Source organism: Scleropages formosus, chromosome 23, assembly GCF_900964775.1.
Source record: "Scleropages formosus chromosome 23, fSclFor1.1, whole genome shotgun sequence".
NCBI classification, from domain to species: Eukaryota; Metazoa; Chordata; class Actinopteri; order Osteoglossiformes; family Osteoglossidae; genus Scleropages; species Scleropages formosus.
The window spans coordinates 17,144,290-17,162,578 of record NC_041828.1 but is presented as its reverse complement, the minus strand read 5'-3'; the positions used below and the strand labels follow the sequence as shown (position 1 = coordinate 17,162,578).

At 44.1% G+C, this 18,289-nt stretch overlaps 1 protein-coding gene across 3 annotated transcripts in view; it reads left to right on the top strand.

The window, feature by feature from the left end:
* LOC108919287 (growth factor receptor-bound protein 10-like) overlaps window positions 1-18,289 on the top strand; it is a 73,804-nt gene that overhangs the window by 24,205 nt on the left and 31,310 nt on the right. For 2 of the 3 annotated variants that reach the window (XM_018727158.2, XM_018727161.2), the window contains 2 exons: window positions 9,538-9,760; window positions 10,380-10,521. In XM_018727158.2, coding sequence (XP_018582674.1) covers window positions 9,538-9,760; window positions 10,380-10,521 — 365 coding nt within the window. Of the gene's footprint in view, window positions 1-9,537; window positions 9,761-10,379; window positions 10,522-11,529; window positions 11,899-18,289 lie in introns of those variants that run through there. The other variant, XM_018727160.2, reaches the window with a different exon arrangement.

The following is an 18,289-nucleotide window of genomic DNA, read 5'->3' as shown; positions in this document are numbered from 1 at the left end:
CTCTCTATACCGTACACCACACAGTTGTAAGCTGCCCTTCAACGGTATATCTAAGCAGTGAACTTGTCGTTCCTCACATCTGCGTTTCCTTTTTTCGTGTAATTCTCTTAGACGCGCTTTCCCCCAACGCATCGTAACTGGTCAGAGTGCCAGCCATACCTAGCGTATGGCGTGACGGTAAGGGTCGTCAATAAAACGACAGCCAGGCTTCTCGTATTAACTATAATCTCATTCACAATCCCTTCAGACAGCGCTGGTGCTCATTCCAGCTTTAGGGATGTGGCTGAAAATGGGAAATCTCTGAAATGTTTGCGGCCTCCATGCTTTCCTCTTCTCTAGTTGTCCGCTTCTTTGTGGTGCTTTTATTTTCCCTTCTAATGCAGTTATGAAGACAAAATGAAATCTGCACCAGTGATGTTTTATGGGTTACTGTGATCTGGAAGACAGCCACCCCCCCCCCCACTCCCCTTTTTCATTATAAAAATAAAAGAGAGGGTTACAGTTTTATTCCGCCTTTGTCTTAGGCTGTGATTTTAGTCAGCGGCATTCTTGAGATTTTAGGATCTTGCAGCTGGTAACACTGCAGCCTCATAAACTTTATATTCTATAAAGAGATTGGTCACGGTCAAGGTGCTTTCGGTGAGGGTCCCTCTGTTCGTGTTCAGCGCAAGCTGCGGAAACGGGGTTGTGTCTGCAAATGTGGACGAGAGGGGTTTTTCCATCCTGACCGCCGCTGCTCTGCCTTGGGCCAGGGGAGCCGCACGGCGACACGGTGGCTACGAACCACTGCCTTTCCTTGGGACTACTTTCAGCTCTCCTCAGATCAAAGAAAAACCAGAAAGAGCTTCCTGTCTGTTTTGACCTTCCACTGAGAGATGCACTTTGCAGAAATATCCATCTGCTTCTGTCTGTTGTCATGACAACCTTCTGCAGGTGTAGAACCTCCAGGTTTAAGGTTACAGGCGTTACTTCTCCAGTCGGCCATTCCCTCCCATACTGGCTACCGGTGCTTGTCAGACGCTTGCTGGAATCTCTACAAGTCCGGATAATGACAGCGTACGCGTCGAGCATTTTGGTCTACATCAGGCGGAGTACAATTCTTCAAGATGTGTCGAGCTTTTCATATACATGTTGTGATAACATGTTAAAAACATGGTGCTTTTGAGAAACTCGCACGCATTGACGATAAGACAGAATGGAGACGGGCCGGTAAACTCTGGTAAGCCCGTGTGGCTTTTAAGAGCCAGCCTTTCTTACTCCTGGATCTGTCCTTCTCCTGTCTTTGCACTGTCCTCCCTGTGCCCTTGCTCCGTCTGTTGTACTGGATCCATAATCGGATCTGTGAATGAAAACCTCGGCGCTCGTCATCAGCGCGCTGTGGGCCCACAGTCCTCGTCTCATCTTTCCCTTAATTGGAGCATTGCTTATACTTCGCTAAAGACATTCTGCTGGTTTAATTTTCAGACTAACTGCATGTGTTAATTTTAAACGTTCTTAGTATTTTTCTTTTCTCTTAATTTGCTCTTTAAACTTAGTCGTGATGAGCTTTGGTTTGGAACATGAACCGTTACATTTCCCCCTGGACTGCTATCTCCAGTAGAACTTGCACCCTCTGCCTTTGCCTTTTGTTTCTACAGTACTTGAGTTGAGACTACTCCTAGAGAGGTCATATAAGGGTCATATGATGTGCTGTGTGGGGGTGCGGTGGCGCAGTGGGTTGGACCGCAGTCCTGCTCTCCGGTGGGTCTGGGGTTCAAGTCCCGCTTGGGGTGCCTTGCGGCGGACTGGCGTCCCGTCCTGGGTGTGTCCCCTTCCCCCTCTGGCCTTACGCCCTGTGTTGCTGGGTAGGCTCCGGTTCCCCGTGACCCCGTAAGGGACAAGCGGTTCTGAAAATGTGTGTGTGTGTGTGTGTGTGTGTGTGTGATGTGCTGTGTAACCCATATATGTGTTAGAGCCATTTGTTATTTATTGGTGCTTTTCCCATTGGTTCCAGTGGTTTTCTATTGGATTGTGGAACAATATGACACTGACTGGTGCTTTCTGGATTCATTATTGTTTATTATGGGTTGGGTGAGGTGTCAGGGAGAAAGGAATCAGAGCTGGTCCTTCTGTCTCTAACACAAGGAAAAGTCTGGTCTCACAGTCTGGAACGGCCTTAAATAGGGGAGTCATGGCAACTAGGCATTTAACAATAACCTGGTGTATGTGTTAGGGTGGCATGGTCACCAGCATAGTAAGCAGGTGCCAGTGTGTTTGTGCACCATGATGTGCTCTGCTTTGCGCTCCGTGTTTGTGTGAAAATACTGTATGTACAGTATGTGGGAGCTCTGTCTTCCCACGTGCTTCGAGGAGATCCTGGGCTTCTAAGAGGCAGATATCACTGGGACAATGGAATTTATTTTTTCACATAGGGATGTAATGACACCTTTCAGCTTGAATCAAATCGTTCACCTTCAGATGCTCTCTATACAACAGCGTATTCACCAGAAGCACTTTGTTCTTGCTTTTAAAGGCACCGTTTGAGCAAATGTACTGTTTACTGACATTTTACAAGTGGAAAGACGTAAAACATTGGAAACAGTGGAATGTCCATGCTTGAGTGGCTGGGAATGATGATGTGTACCTTCTGGGCGATTGTGCTGTTGCCCTTTCAGACTGAGGGGTACTTGCAGAATTTGCTGGAATGTGCTGCAAGGCTCCCTGCGTATCCCTAAGTTTGGCCTACATGTAGCAGGGCTCTCGCCTCCAGTATGCCAGGAATGTGTTTTGTGACCGAACACAGCTCTGGGCGAAGTGGAAAAAATAGTTTGCTTTTCAAAGCATACAGTAACAACCCTTGATCTTAATTTTTTTTTTTTTTTTTTTTTTAAGTACTAAGAGGAAAACTGTCTGACAATAATCCAGGCAGGCTTGCTGGCACCTACTGCTCCCTGGCCATGTGTACGTCTTTTGTATGTTTTCCTCAAACGCTCTCAATTACAGGAAGGGCTGTAAAGTCCACAGCCGATTTCCTTGTCTCCAGCGACTCGAGAAGTACGTTATAAATGCAAAGCTTCACGTGTCACGGCGAGGTGTGCTGTTTGCGCCGCGGAGCCCAGCGGAGACCATGGGCCCAAAACCGTGTTAAAGCAGTCGTTCCCGGTGGTCAGGTGTTCCTACGGGCTCATTTCAATGTGTCTGTGAGAAAGCTGAATTACTTTTCTTCCCAGTTCATTTCTTCAGAATCTACTCTCGTCCAGAGTGATGGACAGTGCGGTAATACAATAAGTGCAGTAATAATTAAGAAAAGGAATTTGCATACACATGGTGCCATGATCATCTCTCATCTTACTGAGCCTTATAAGGTAATTAATTACTCATTTTGTTGAAGTTCTCACAGATTTTATTTTTTCCAGTAATTAATAGCTCAGGATGTAATTTGGTTTATTGGTTATACTGCGGAATATAACAAGACTGTACAGTACTAACTTGTGGTTGAAGATGCATGTGACTAGACCGGCAGTACTCTAAATGTTTCTTCTGTGAGCAGTCTTTACTCATGTTTCCAGTTACCGTGTTCAGTGTTGAGCGGTGCGGCTCATAGCGGTCTCTGCAACTGAATCACAGCACCGCCTGCCTACTGATTTTGACGCATGTATGCCTAGAATATACAAATACACAGCAGAGTGTGTCTAAGTGGATGCCCACCTCTTCCACCCCCCCCGGATAAAACTGCAAGTCCTCTAGTTAAGCAGTCGTTGCTTTCTATTGTTCTTCTGGTTGTAATTATCTGCAGATAATTTAAAGTTTAAAAAGAAAAAACCTTTTTGCAAATCTGTTGTAAGTTGTTTATGTGACTGCATGTACACACACACACGGTAAGCTGTTAGACTACAAACAGTACTCCATGTTCCTTATTGAAATTTGCTCTTGCTGACTAAGTGGGTAAACGTCTTACGTAATGTTGGGTAACTAAAGAATTCAAATGTCAACAGCTGGGTCTCATAAAGTCTCATAAAGGAGAACAGCGTGGCTTCCCTATGGAGGGCTTCTTGCTGTGCTGCATGTACACTGTGTGTGTGTGTGTGTGTGTGTGTGTGTGTGTGTGTGTGAGACAGCAGTATGTGCCTGAGCTCAAGTGATTGTCTCCTAAAGAGCTGTGTGCGGAATGTGGGGGCTGTAAACACAAAGCTCTTGAACACAAAAACCTGGAGTGCTGCTTAATGAGGAACTGGAAATAGCAGCATCCAGCCAGTCACAACAAACATGCTTTTTTTTTCTTTAAAAAAAAAAAAAAACAGGTCAAGGTCGGCAATTTATTGTTACGTACAAAGGTCGGTTCCCACAAAGGACTTACGGACCAATCATTTAAATCAGTTTAATCATGACTTTGGGTATGTGCTTTGAAGAACCCAGTTTAGTGAGGTGCGTTCCTGGCCCTGCCATCCGCCCCACCACTGGCCCTGGGTGTTGATAACCTGCACGTGGACCTGTGGTCCCACTGAGGCTGAAATGCTTTGGTGACATCTAGTGGTGTCGGCTGTAGTGTTGTGCTGCTACGGGGAGTGTAAAGGTAACCTGGGAAATGAGGTGTACAGTACTCCTGCAAGTTCAGGATTTGAGTTTGGATGTAGTGAGCTCGGAACTTCTGCTACCACGCACATGCCGGCATGCGCACGCTCATACGCAGAGCTGGCACTGGCACAGCGGTGCGAGTTCTAGTGTGGGTCTGAATGTGGCTCAGGCTGTGTTGAGTTTGCATGTTCACTTTGTTTACATGGATTTCCTCCAGTTCTTCCATTTTCGTTCTTCAGTCCAAAGATGTTTCAGGAGGATCGATAACTCAGAAATGCCTGTAGTGTGTGCACGGGAGGGTGATTGCCCTGCGGTGGATTGGCATCCCATCCAAGGTGTACCCTGCCATAGGCCCTATGCTTCCTGTCTTTGGGTCTGGACCACATCAGCCCTGTACTGGATAAGAAGTTGCTGAGACTGGGATGGATGGATGGATGGATGGGGTCAGGTACTTCACCTCCAGTACAATGGATGGCTTTGTATAGTAGTACAGGCAGTTCCCAGATTATGAACGAGTTCCATTCCTCAGCCTGTCTTTAAGTTGGATTTTCAAGCAATTCGGAACAGTTAGGTATGGTGGGTATCTAACGTCAGTTTGTCAAATGTTTTTCTTAGTATATTGTGTACCTTTCTATGCATAAAAAACATTAAGAAACACTTCCAGATACACTGAAACATATTTAATTTAACAATATAATAATAATAATAATATATTATTATTATGAAGAAGAAGAAGAATAATATGTAATGATGCAATCATAATAATGATGATAATAAATGTAGCTATAGTATTTATAATAGACAGAGACAGAAAAAGATAATAATAAATGTTACTACTGTCATGATAAACAGAGGACACGGAGGAGACTGGACCCAAGTGCAGGACCCTTTATTCAGAATCAAAAGGACTAGACTTGTTCTTGTGGTCGGGCGAACGGTCGGTCGATTGCCGAACTGAACGGAGGCGAGATTCCAAAATCGTGGTCGAGGGACAAGGCAGGTGGCAATTATCAAAGAGACATGGAACGGGACTGGGGAACGATGAGGGACAGGACTTGGAAGAGCAAAGCGAGGTAGGTTTGAGAATGCAGAAGGGACGGTTGTGGCGAGCGAGATTCCGCAACTGGAAAGAGGTTGAGATGTGTCTTTTATAGACGAGCTTTCCGACTGAAGCTGCTGGTTGAGGTGCGGGGCGTGATCGTGAAAACTACAGTATTTATAATACTGTGTGCATGCAAAACATTGAAGAAACTAACGTTCGTTGGGGTTTCACCTTTTTCCAATCGCTTTGTTATTTCCACTTTAGTTTCAATTGTGATTGTTTTCACTTTTCTTGGATACATCACATTTACGCCAAATACAGTAACACACAAGTCACTGTTAACAGCAACGTGGTCCGACTGAACAGAAGGACAGTCTATGTCCTACCTGGGCTCACGTGCCCCGCCCACGAGCCGATAAGCCGCCGTACACACGCAATGTTTTGATGCGGGTCGCAAAGTAGTGACAATTTGTTATTACAAACCATTGTATGTAACTTGAATTTTGAATGTAGTAAGCTTAATTATGAAGTTTTCATTTGATTGTTATTTAAGGGTGACAAAAAAATTAACTTCCAGTCAGTAAGAGGGCGGTTCATAACTATGGGTTGTATGTAAGTTGGACGTTTGTAACCCCGGGGTTGCCTGATTACAGTTTGGTATTATTCCTTGTACCCTATAACATGAGAATTTCTTTGTTATTCATGTAACCTCATTCAGATACAGGTGGCTGCAGTGATGGTAGTAAGATGGGGTGGCACAGTGAGTAGTGCTGCTGTTTCTCAGCACCTGGGTGGTATGAGAGGATGTGGGTTCGATTCCCTGCTCAATCTGTGTGGAGTTTGCATATTCTCCCGTGTCTGTGTGGGTTTCCTCTGGGTGCTCTGGTTTCTTGCCACAGTTCAAAGATATGCTGTTGAGGTTCACCCATAGTGTGTGAGTGATAGAGAGAGTGTGTGTGTGTGTGTGTGCTCCACTAAGGTATGGATGAGTGACCCAGTGTATCTAGCAGTGTAAGTCACCTTGGTGAATAAGGTGTGTGGGCTGATAGCACTGCATAGAGTGCATTGGAACTCGCTTTGGAAAAAAAGGTCTACCAAATAAATAAATGTAAGAGTTTCTGCTGCAGCACAACAACCTCTGTTTGGCTGCAGGTCGCAGTAGTACGGCTGTCTCGGAAACATAGTTCACAGTGGAAATCCCGTAGAAGGTGCAGTGAAAAATTATTTTTTCTCATTTTCACTGTCTTCCTCTAAGAATTTCTCTGCGTTGATCCATGGCAGCTATGTGAGGTGTCACTTGACTGACTGTGGAATCCTCTGTGACTTTTTCTGAGAATTGGAGAACTAGTGTTGCACCTGTCTCTTCTGTGCAATGTAGGGATTTCTCCAGATAATAAAGTGTGCCGCCACAAGAACCATCCCCCTGCTCAATGGCACCGCTGGACCCCGCTTCACTCGGCGCTTAGGTGACCCACCCCAGTATTTGTCCATCCCTAGTTTCCCTCTGGGCATTTCCACTTTCCTCTGAAGATGTAGCCCCGAAGGCGGCATTTTCGTACAGCTTCCTCACAGTCTCTTGTGAAGGTTGACAAGGAAGTGTGTGTTTCCTGCATTCCAGCAGGTAATGTGAAAATAGTTCTCCGTACCATTCCATGTGCCCCCCTGTGCGGATCACCCCGGTTCCCGTAACCTATAGACTCCAGTCTGTATTTCCTCATTACCTTACTGTTCTTGTTACCACAGCGCTCTGTTTTCTTCCACAGATGCCTAGTGAACCCGCACCCCACCAGTGGAAATGGCACGTCCAATTTTCCAATGTACTGTGGTAAACAAGAGCCCCTCAGCTGATGTTTATGCCTTACTGTATAGAGTGGCTTTTTGGCAGAACAAAGCTATGGACATTTTTTCTTCTTTTAATACAGTTTTATTGTTAGTTTCTCTCTCTCTCTCTCTCTCTCTCTCTCTCCCCCCCCCCCACCTTCATTTTACAGCATGCAGACTTGAGACTTGGTGTCCAAGCAGGCACAAAACATTTTTGCTGTATACCGCAACATCGCAGTAAACTTGTGGTTAGGTAATGGAAAATCACATTACTGAAATGTTAGGATGGCACTGGTAACAGTGTCTCAAAGGTAACTTTAAAGGAACTTCTGTGAATGTGGTACTGAAGTTGCAACAATTTTTTGAAATGTGTTTGAAAAACTTTTAATAACTACAGGAAAAGTTCAGGACCTTAAGTCTCTGAAAAGCGTGGGAATGCAGTTTAACTTACTGAGATGAAAGTGCTAATACAGGCCAGTGGGGACAGTGCTGGGGTGTCTTTCCCAAGCTCAGTGATGGCATAAGTCAGTTGAACGCAACTGCTCTGGCTTTGTTTGTTTTAAATTTCATAAAGAATGGCTTTGAGCAGGCCCTCGAGGGTCCTCAGCGGTCTGGCCGCCATTCTGTTTCCTAACTGGTCTGTGTGGCGTGACTCTCAGCTTTGACTGAACAATAATGTGACACAGCTGGCAGCGCTGTACCGGTGTCACCTTTGCCGACAGCCCTTACAGGGTATGCAGCCATGATGTTTGACATTTACAGTAAACCATAAATGTTACTCTTCCTTCATTGCAGCAAAAAAAAAAAAAAAAAAAAAAGCCAAAAGTTAGGATTCCGTCGTACATTCACGTAACTACGTACGTGAACGTATTTCCCCAGCTGCACACTCAAAGGGTCTTTTTGAACTTAGTGGTTTGTTTCCTTTTGGACCAGCTCATCTCCTTGCCACGTGAAACTCCGCATCAGTGCTCTTAGGCACAGGTAGAACTCCAGATGTCTCTTTCCAGCTAATTTCTGACATACCAGCATCTACAAATAGGATAGAAGGTTTTAATGATGGAGAGAATGAGGATGTACTTTAAATATATTTGAAATTGACTTAAGCAAATACTATTTTAAGTCGGTACCCTAAATATTCTAAATCTGGTTTCTTCTGGAATAGCACTGTGCCTGGAGGATGTACACAGTAGTTGAAGGATAGAAACAAAAATTAATTTTATTATTTGTTTGTTTTTGGAACACAAATTGAAATCAGACTTTTACGCTCACACTTCATGAAAATGCTTTATCTGGGTATATCTTATCTTACACACTTGTGGTTACATGCTTTTATTTTAAAGTGAAACATGAAAAGTACATTGGTCAGATTTACTAGACTTTGCAGAAAGTGTGCTTTTGTTGCCCTGTTTTTGAGAAGTATTTCTGGGGGCAGCTGGTCGCGTTGTGGTTAGAGCTACTGCTTTCGAATCCAAAAGGTTGCAGGTTTGAGCCCCACCTCTGGCTGTAGTACCCTTGAGCAAGGTACTTACCCTAAATTGCTCCAGTAAAATTATCCAGCTGTGTAACTGAGCAAATAATTGTAACCTTAGCATTATAAGCCTTTTTCGAGAAAAGTGTCAACTAAATGAATAAATGTAAATTTAGAGTTTACAGTTGATGAGACATAATAATTTGCAACCTGCTACCTGAAATGATTGCTATGGTAACACTTGCACCTTTAGTTTAAGGCTAAAAAGGTTCGACGAGGAGAATACCTACTGCTGTTTGTTCCGGGCTTCACCTAACCACACACATTTTCGGAACCGCTTATCCCATACGGGGTCACGGGGAACCAGAGCCTACCCGGTAACACAGGGCGTAAGGCCGGAGGGGGAGGGGACACACCCAGGACGGGACGCCAGTCCGCCGCAAGGCACCCCAAGCGGGACTCGAACCCCAGACCCACCGGAGAGCAGGACTGTGGCCCAACCCACTGCGCCACCGCGCCCCCCTTCACCTAACCATTAATTGTTTTTTACATTTTTTTCCTACATAGCCTTTATTACCCCTTGTTCCACCCCATTACCTCTAATACTTGTGCCCCTGCCTCACCATACACACATCTTGCTTTCACCCTGCAGAGGACGATGTGGACCTGGAGGCTCTGGTGAACAACATGAACTCCTCCTTTGAGAGCCTGTACTCCAACTGCAATGTCAAATCCGAGTTGGTGCCTCTGGTCCAGAACGGCCAGCTGCTTCGTGGACCTGCTCCCCGCCCCGGTGTTGACCTCTCCCCTCTACAGCCTACCTCTCCTAGACAGAGGGTGCGCCGCTCCCAGCCCATGCACATCCATGCTGTCAGGTACAGGCATCACCCACGCAAAATGCATGACTACAGCTGTTTCTACTCATGAATCTTTTACTGTAAACTTTTATAGTGCAGGTTGCTTCTCTTCTTTATTGATCAGTACTATAGCACTGGATGTGTTTCTTATTCATAAAAAAGGTCTGTTTGGCATATTGTTACACTTTTTGATTATTATAGTACCTTGTTTGGGATGTCGCAGTGGTACAGCAGGTAGTGCTGGTGCCTCACAGCACCTGAGATATGCAATCTGACATAAGTTTGATCCCCAATCAGTCTGTGTCCACAGCAAGTTCTAGTTTGCATCAGTTTCCCCCGGTTCTCTGGTTTCTTCCCATAGTCTAAAGATGTGTTTTCAGGGAACTGGTGGCTCTAAATTGTCCTTAGTATATGTGTATGCAAGAGTTACATTACGCCGCTGTATAAATGGGTGATTGTAGTCAGTCTAGTGCAAGCGTATCTAGCAGTGTAGTTCACTTTGGATAAAGGTGACAGCTAAATACTACAGTTATCAGTATGTGTAGCTTTGGAGCAAAGTGTGTGCTAAATGAATAGATTTAAACGTGTTTTGTAGTCTTATTGTAAACTTGGACATCGCCTTTATCGCTTCCCGCAGGAGGCTTCAGGAAGAGGAGCAGCAGCTGCGGCCTTCCTCACTCCCGGCCATCCCCAACCCTTTCCCTGAGCTTTGCAGTCCGGCCGGCTCCCCCGTGCTCAGCCCCGGTTCGCTGCCGCAGTGCCAGCCATCAGGCTCTTACGTAAGCTCCTGAGACAGGGCCCCGCCCAGTGTCGCCTCCTACGTGCAGGGGAACCCTGAAGCTTTAAATGGTTATTAATCATTAAATGTGTTCTCATCGCAGTTGTGGCCCATTTTAGGGTTCTGCATACACGTGTGTTTTGTTTGTATGTCTGTCTCTTTCCGTCTATCATTATTTGTGCCTCTGTGTTTTGTCTGTCTGTTGCTGTGTTTTGTCTGGGCGTGTATGTATTTTGTCTGTCTTTCTCTGGTCATCTCTGTTTTCGTCTGGTAGTGGGGAGCGAAGTTTGGATGCAGAACAACGATCGCTGTCAGTTGCTGTTCGTAGCGGTATTTCCCCTGCACTGCATTAATATCGCCTTTCCCAGAAGTAAGGCAGCTAAAATTAGTCCGTGTTAATTGATGCCAGACTTGTACAGAAGGCAGACTCGCTTGAAGGATTTGGATTGGAGTATTCCTGTGTCCCACTCAATCTGCTGATCCTACTTCCTCCAGTACTGTCACTCGTTCCCACACCTGCATGTTTGTACAGGTGAGGGTTTGCTTTGCTTCTGGGCATTTGCTGCAAGCCGCTGGCCTCCAGTCAGAGCAGATGCTCTCCTTGGGTGGTTGGGCGGTGAATCTCCGATTATGAGTCCTCGCTCCTCCTGCTTTTAGCCAGTGATGCTTTGTTGGCAGGTAAACATTGACACACCTGAGTTATGCTGCAGATTTGTCCTCTGTGACCTAAACTGTGAGATTACACACTGTGGGCACGAATGCTGAGATGGCTAATGAAAATGCTTGACGGGGTTTTTCTTATGACTTTGTTATACTAACAGTGAAGAGAAGACCAGTTACACGGACAGTTGGGAAACTGACATGAATGGGTTTCCCTCACGGGTTTTTCATACCAAGTGTCGGTAATGTCTTGGTTATGCCCACTAGTCAACTTTTGTCCTGTCTCTGGGAAAATCTCCAGTAGGAAGCGCTTGTTCTTTTCGCTCTTTGTTCTCCTTTTTCGATTTCATGGTTGACTGCAGATGGAATGGTTTTGGGGTTTTGCAAAGCTGGTTTAAAAATAGTAGTGTATGAGAATGTCTGTAAAGGGGTTGTTGTATTGACCTTTTAAAGGCTTTAATCACTGTAAATGTACTCAGTTTAGTGTACTCTGATTGATCATGAACATACATTTCACCATGCATGTACAGAAGGAGGGAGTCTGTATATTCTTACCCGGTATTTATTCAGCGGCATATAATTTCTTTCCTGCTCCATCCTTGAACTCCTGAGCCACCTGGGAAGCCCGCTGTGGAACCAACGTACCAACAGATTCGGTTAGGCTGCCTGGTGCTGAGAAGTGATGACCACTCACTACCCCAGCTGGATGAGCCACCTGGTATTGCACCATGATTTCAATCTCTGTGGACTGTATAGTTTTGTAACCTTTATTCATGAATGGACTCAAGGCCCCTTGTCAGTTGTACTGGTCTTTCAGTTATAGATATTTCGACACAGTTCCTCTGCAGTGACATTAGAATGCCCAGGAGCAGTGGGCAGCCACTGGCACTTGAACCCCCAGAGGTTTATATTCTTCCCCTTCTTTGTTTGTGCTCCCTTTTTGTTTTCCTCTCCTCAGCTGCCAGATGGCTTACTTGTCCAGTTCTCCAGTTCTGCAGTACATTATTGCTGTTTCTGTAACTGCCGTTTGTCTCTATTGTTTGGCGCTCTGTGTCTCTCTGATGAGAAGACCACTCAATAAAAAAATCAGCTGACCTGAAGAGTGACACTTCTTGAAATTAAGTAAACAAAAATCTCAACAGAGAAAAATAAGTGAATTAAATCTCACGATTGTCGGAAGGTGCGCTTGCTTTTGCAGAAATAGAGCTGCGCAGCGTTGCTGTCATTTCAGCTTAATCTTGTAATAAAGGAGCTACTGAGTGGAAATCTGTCTGTTGTTGTTGCCACGGTCTTATCTTGGACAGCCTGACCAAAACCTACTGTGGCTAAATTTCAGAACCACAACCTCACTAAAGATTTGTTTTTCCAGATATGGCTTGTGTGTACCAGAATGCCATTCACCACAGAGTCTGTGCGGATAGCGTTTTTCGTTACCTGGCGCAATGTACGTTCACAAATCAGTGTGCTTGCCCATAGTCCAGCTGAGTTTTGGTGTTTGTGATTTTAGTTTTGGTTTATCACCAAAAAAGACAAAGGTCTGGCTTCCAACTATTTGTTGCAGTGGTGAAGAGAAGAGAAGGCTATTTGAAAAGATGCTTGCAGAATTGAGTCAGCGATGGATTGGCATTTTGCGCCTTGCCTACAAAGTGGCTGCATCTTGTTGAACATGTGCTCCTCGACTCTCACCTTGTCTGTGGGAAAATCTGTAGGAAATGGCCTGGCTTTTCACTCTTTGTTCTGCTCTTTGGGCATTCCATCACTTATTTTTGGCCCGCTCTGCAGCCACCTCCCCCTGGATGCATCCTTCTGATTAACACCCCCAAAATGGAAAGAGTCGGTATCCATTTCACACGATCCCATCTGGAACAAAGGCTGAAGCTCCACTCTTCCCGTTACCCTGTCCGCTAGCTCGCCCGCCTGCAGGAAATCGGGCTGACGTCACCGTGTCACGGTCCTATTGTGCCATTGCTTTCCTTCCTTTTTATTTTTGTCCCCTTTTTAACGTGCTTTGATCTCATCCATTTTAACCATACGAAATAATCTGGCTAATTGTCAGCTTTTGGCTTTAGTAGTCATAACACCCATGGTATAAAGTAAGTGATTTTTACAGCTGCTAATATGCTTATTGGTGGTGTATTGCTTTTGAATTAATTCGAAGTTATTTTGTGTGTGGTATGATGTTCTTTGTTGTGTGCAAATTGGGGTCTCTTGATTCACACTGATGAAGCAGGAGTCACATGATTCCTGGGGATGCAGTCAGCCTTCATGTAATGTGGTCCTCTACAGGAGAAATGGCTTATACAAAAATATACACTTTTTATACAACAAGCTCATTAGTCGGCGCAACAACAGTTTATTTGCACAACAGCTATTTTGTTATGTTTAGTAACTTTGTTTCAGTCATTTTGGAACAGAGAAACACACTTGGCATCAAAGGCAAATGGTTTTTTCCATATGTCTCATTTGTCTGCCTACACACACACACACACACACACACACACACACACACACACACACACACACACACACAGAGAGAGAGAGTGTACAACCGCTTGTCCCGAGCGGGGTTGCGGTGAGCCGGACCCTAACCTGGCAACGCAGGGTGCAAGGCTGGAGAGGGAGGGGACATACCCAGGATGGGACACACCCAGGATGGGACACCAGTCCACTGCAAGGCACCCCAAGCAGGACTCAAATCCCAGACCTATCACAGAGCAGGCCCTGGCCAAATCCACTGCACCACTGTGCCCCACCTTTGTCTGCCTATTTTCAGATTATTTACAGTCACACTTCTTCTGTAACCAAACCAGCTGCTCTGTACACATATTGCCTGCTTTCTGTTACAGTGATAATCTCAGGCAGTCAAAATCACTGATTAAGGTAAACCTAATATCATAACTGAAACATCAGATTGAATACCTTTATTTACATTTATTTATTTAGCAGATGCTTTTCTCCAAAGTGAAATACATCTCAGAAAATACAGTTTGTGCATTACCTTAGGAGAAAGAGACATAGCTGCAGAGGGTAAATACCTTGCTCAAAGGTACTACAGTTGGAGGTGGGATTCAAACCTGCAACCACTAGGTCCAGACACAGTAACTCTAACTACTATGCTACCAGCTGTCTCCTTGATTTCATTTAGCCGATCCTTTAATACAAAGCAACATATTGTTTTAAGTTACTTAGAATGAAGAGTATTTACATTACATTTGTTACTTCACACGTCATTAAATAACTGTAGAACAGTGTCGTTTCTACTGGAGCAGTTCAGAGCAAGTACCTTTCTCATGGGTACTACAGCAGGAATGGAGGTTGAACATTCGTTGGTAAAACTATATAGAGCTTCTAACAGCATAGGATTGGAAAGCTTTGCAGAGAAAAAGACATGGGCAGTGATCTTGTGAACGTTATTTTATTATATTATAAACATCCACGAGTCAAAATATCAAGATGTTTCTGTCTAGGATGTACCCTGCTTTCTGGATAGACTCCATAACACTACAACCCAGCACTAGACCAGCAGTTATTGATAATGAATGGATGAATGAAAATATAACATTAGAAGATAAGCTAGCAGTAATAACTCTGTTACAACAATGATAAAATATCTTGATGTTATCATTGTTATGCATAAAAATTCCTTTTGTTATATTTATTTCAATTAATTTTATGTGATATTTTTGTTCATTAACCTTTCCTCTCCTCCACTTGTCTCGATAACTAATAACATTAATTTGAGCAACTGGTCAAGCAAGGATTTTTATTTTGGAAAGAAAAAAAAAAGGCTGGACTGCCTTAAAGACATGTACAAATGTAAGGTTGATCCTCTGGATTAAAAACATACATACGCATTTATCTACACCCACACGGATATTTCTCATCTTGTGGTATTACAGATACTTAAGTTACTGCAGAACCAGAACAGACACTAATATCCAAAACTGGAAAACTTTGAAGGGAGTTTACCTCAACAGCAGCAAGAGCTAGATTTCTTTTATTTGAATTCATAATTTTAGCTGATCATATTTGGAGTAATGTGACATAAAGCCAAATGTTCTCATACCAGGTTATGTGCCTGGTTTCAATTCACAGTCAACATAGTATCTATTATCTTCTACATCATTTAGCTGGCGCTTTTCTAGAGAAGGGGCTTATAGTATTAAGCTACTTAAAATTATTTACTCATTTATACAGCTGGGTAATTTTGTACTGGAACAATTTTTTTATGGTAGGTACCTTTCTCAAGGGTATTACACCTGGAGGTGAGACTTGGGGTGCAAAGGAAGCAGCTCTATCCACAATGTTACTAGCTACTTTTGTATTCTTAAAAGGATAAGAGCGTGTCTCGGATCAGCGTAAGATCCTGTTGCACACAATATGTAGCACATGACAAATTGTGCTGAAACCTTTTTTCTTTTCTTTTTTTTTTTTTTACATCTCTTAAGTGCACTTTTATGAAACTATCATTGTAAACGGAGAACACTTATCTGATTATTGTTCAGATGCTGGTTACATTGTCAGCACAGGATCAGTTGTCAGTCTTGCTTCAGATGGGTCACGGTGGCTGTGAGCACCGATTGAGGCCCTTGAGGAAGAAAAGGTGGTTTTGGTGTTGGCTGTAAGTGGGTGGGGCTGAGCTTGAGCATGGTCTTGGGTGGGGGGGGTTGGGGGACCAGGTCCAGCAGCCCGTTTGGCTGCTCAGTGTTGACTCTGGCATGGCTCGGGTGCAGACCAGACGGTATTAGGCCTCTCTTCCTTCCAGCAGCCGCTCAGGAATGTTCGCATTTTTGCTTTTCATTCTCTGTCCCAGAGCCTCATGCAGATGGCAAATTCCATCACATTCCAAATGAACCCATATTTCTGTTCCTTCTTGAACTGTTGTGCATATGTCTTTTTAATTTTCTTCTTTTTTTCAAGTTTGACCAACAAACATAAGGGAGAGCTGCAAGTGACCATCATAAAAAAAAAAAAAAAAAAAATGTGCAAGACATTTTACATTTTAAATGAATTCCCTTTTGGGTGTGACCAGAAATTTCCCACAGTGTCCAGTTCATTGTGTGCTGACTACATGTCTTGTATAAAGCCTGTGTATCCAATCTGTGTAACCTAGAGCTTTTTTTTTTTGTGACATGATGTCATGATGTCTTATCAGTCAAACGGATGATTGCATCACCAGACTTTCCGTTGCAGAAGAGAGGGTGTATTTGGTGAATTCAGTTGACTTTTATGTCCAGTTACTGCCTGGTGGTGTGATAGCACTCGCTCAGTACCCTGCTAGAAGACTGTATCCTTACAGACTGTAGTTCAGTCCCCACATTTGAAGGAGGTCACTTGGTTTATCATTGCCTGTCAGATCTGCATTACCCAGTTTGCAATGTGCAGAAATTCCTGGGTACATGAGGAGATCCCTGGTAATCACCAGTGATCACTTTGAGTGAGGTCAAACCTGGGACTTTGTTACTGTAGTAAAGAGAAGGCATCGTGCAATCGTAGTGTGACAACAAAAAATGGCATCCACCCACCCTTCCTCATCCCAGGGCTTTACTAAGGATAAAGAAGCCGGCTGCAGTGGCCTGAAGCAGTCAGCAGGCTACGTGGACGGGAGGGCCGTGGAGAGCCAGCCTACCTGCCTGCTGCTTTGCCCCAGGCATGGCTTTAACCTTTGTGACAAAATATATATAGTAGCGATATATTGCATACAGCACCTGTCTGATAGGTGTATGAAAAAAAGAAAAGGGGGGAAAAAAAAAACCCTGTAATACCATAATAGCTTTTATAATATGCTGCTAAATGGCAAACCCATGAATAAGACATGACCTTTTAAAGTGCTCTTGTAGCAGCCTTCAAAGCAAGGTTGTGGGTTACCACACTGAAAGAAAGGGTAATTCATTTAGAGCCGAGGGATATTCTTACTTTTGTTTCTTCTCCACCTGAATTATATCATGACCAAGTTTAAATGGAGGAGGTTTGAACAAACAAAGAGCGAGAAGTTCAGCTGGACCAGTTTTTGTTCGTCACAGCAATGCAGTGTATCTGTTTGAAAGGTACACAGGTCGGTGCGTCCTGCCCCGCGGGTACATCATGTTGCCTTCATCCTACTGACACATGGGCCATTGTCACGTAAACTGTAACAGCAGCTGGCTGTGGAACAGCGTGGGCTGCTTTAGGTTATAATGAATAGTGCTTCTGAAGAGTCAAAAATTTTTGTTTTAAAGTATTTCCTAACATTGCTGGCTAGAGACCTTCCCAAGTGATTGGGCTCCAAAAGCTTCTGAGCCTTGCTGAAAACATCACTCACTGCCAGTTTGCATGGTGGAGCTACAGTATGGAAGGCATGCTTGATGAGTGCATGTGTGGGCTGGGAACTGATCCCTGGGAAGAGCCTGCTTGTCCCCATGGCAAGGGTTGCATCTAGGTGCCCTCCGTTGAGCATAAAAATTTTTGTGTATGAGGTGATGGTGCTCCAGGGGAACGAAAGACCTGCAAAGCTTGTCGGGTTGTGTATTGCGCTCACATCTGAATTATTCTACTGGAGGAAGTGTCGCCTGTAATTGGGATAATGCCTATATTTAAACAAACTACAGGAGGCAGTTAGTACTTTATTTGAATTGCCACAAAAATTCTAAAGCACAGGTACTGGTTTTGATTTCTGTCCACATGAAAACCTTTTTGGTATGTAATCCATGTGCATCCAATACCACATGCTGACATGGAATGAAATTTTCCAAGAGCCCTGCCAAGTGGTTCTGTGGTGATGCACTCCAGAAAGCTTGGCTTAAACTCTCTGAATGTGTGTGGATTGTTCTTTTAAGCATCCCCATAACACAACCACACTGTCTTGTCCACAGTAGACAGCAGAATTTCCTTTTTTGGGTGCTTTTTAACTGGTAACCCTCAGTGAATGTCAGACCCCCTTAAGTTCTATCCAGATCCACTAATTTCAGAATAACACATCAGTACATATAGCTGTTTTAGAGTCTCTTCCTCTCTTTGTGATCCTTAACAGTGAAGGATTCCGTGCTGTGCGTACAAAGGTCTTAACTTTATTCTTAAAGCCTTTCCTTTCAGTTGCACAAGAGAATGATTTTGTTTTATGAAGTGGAAAC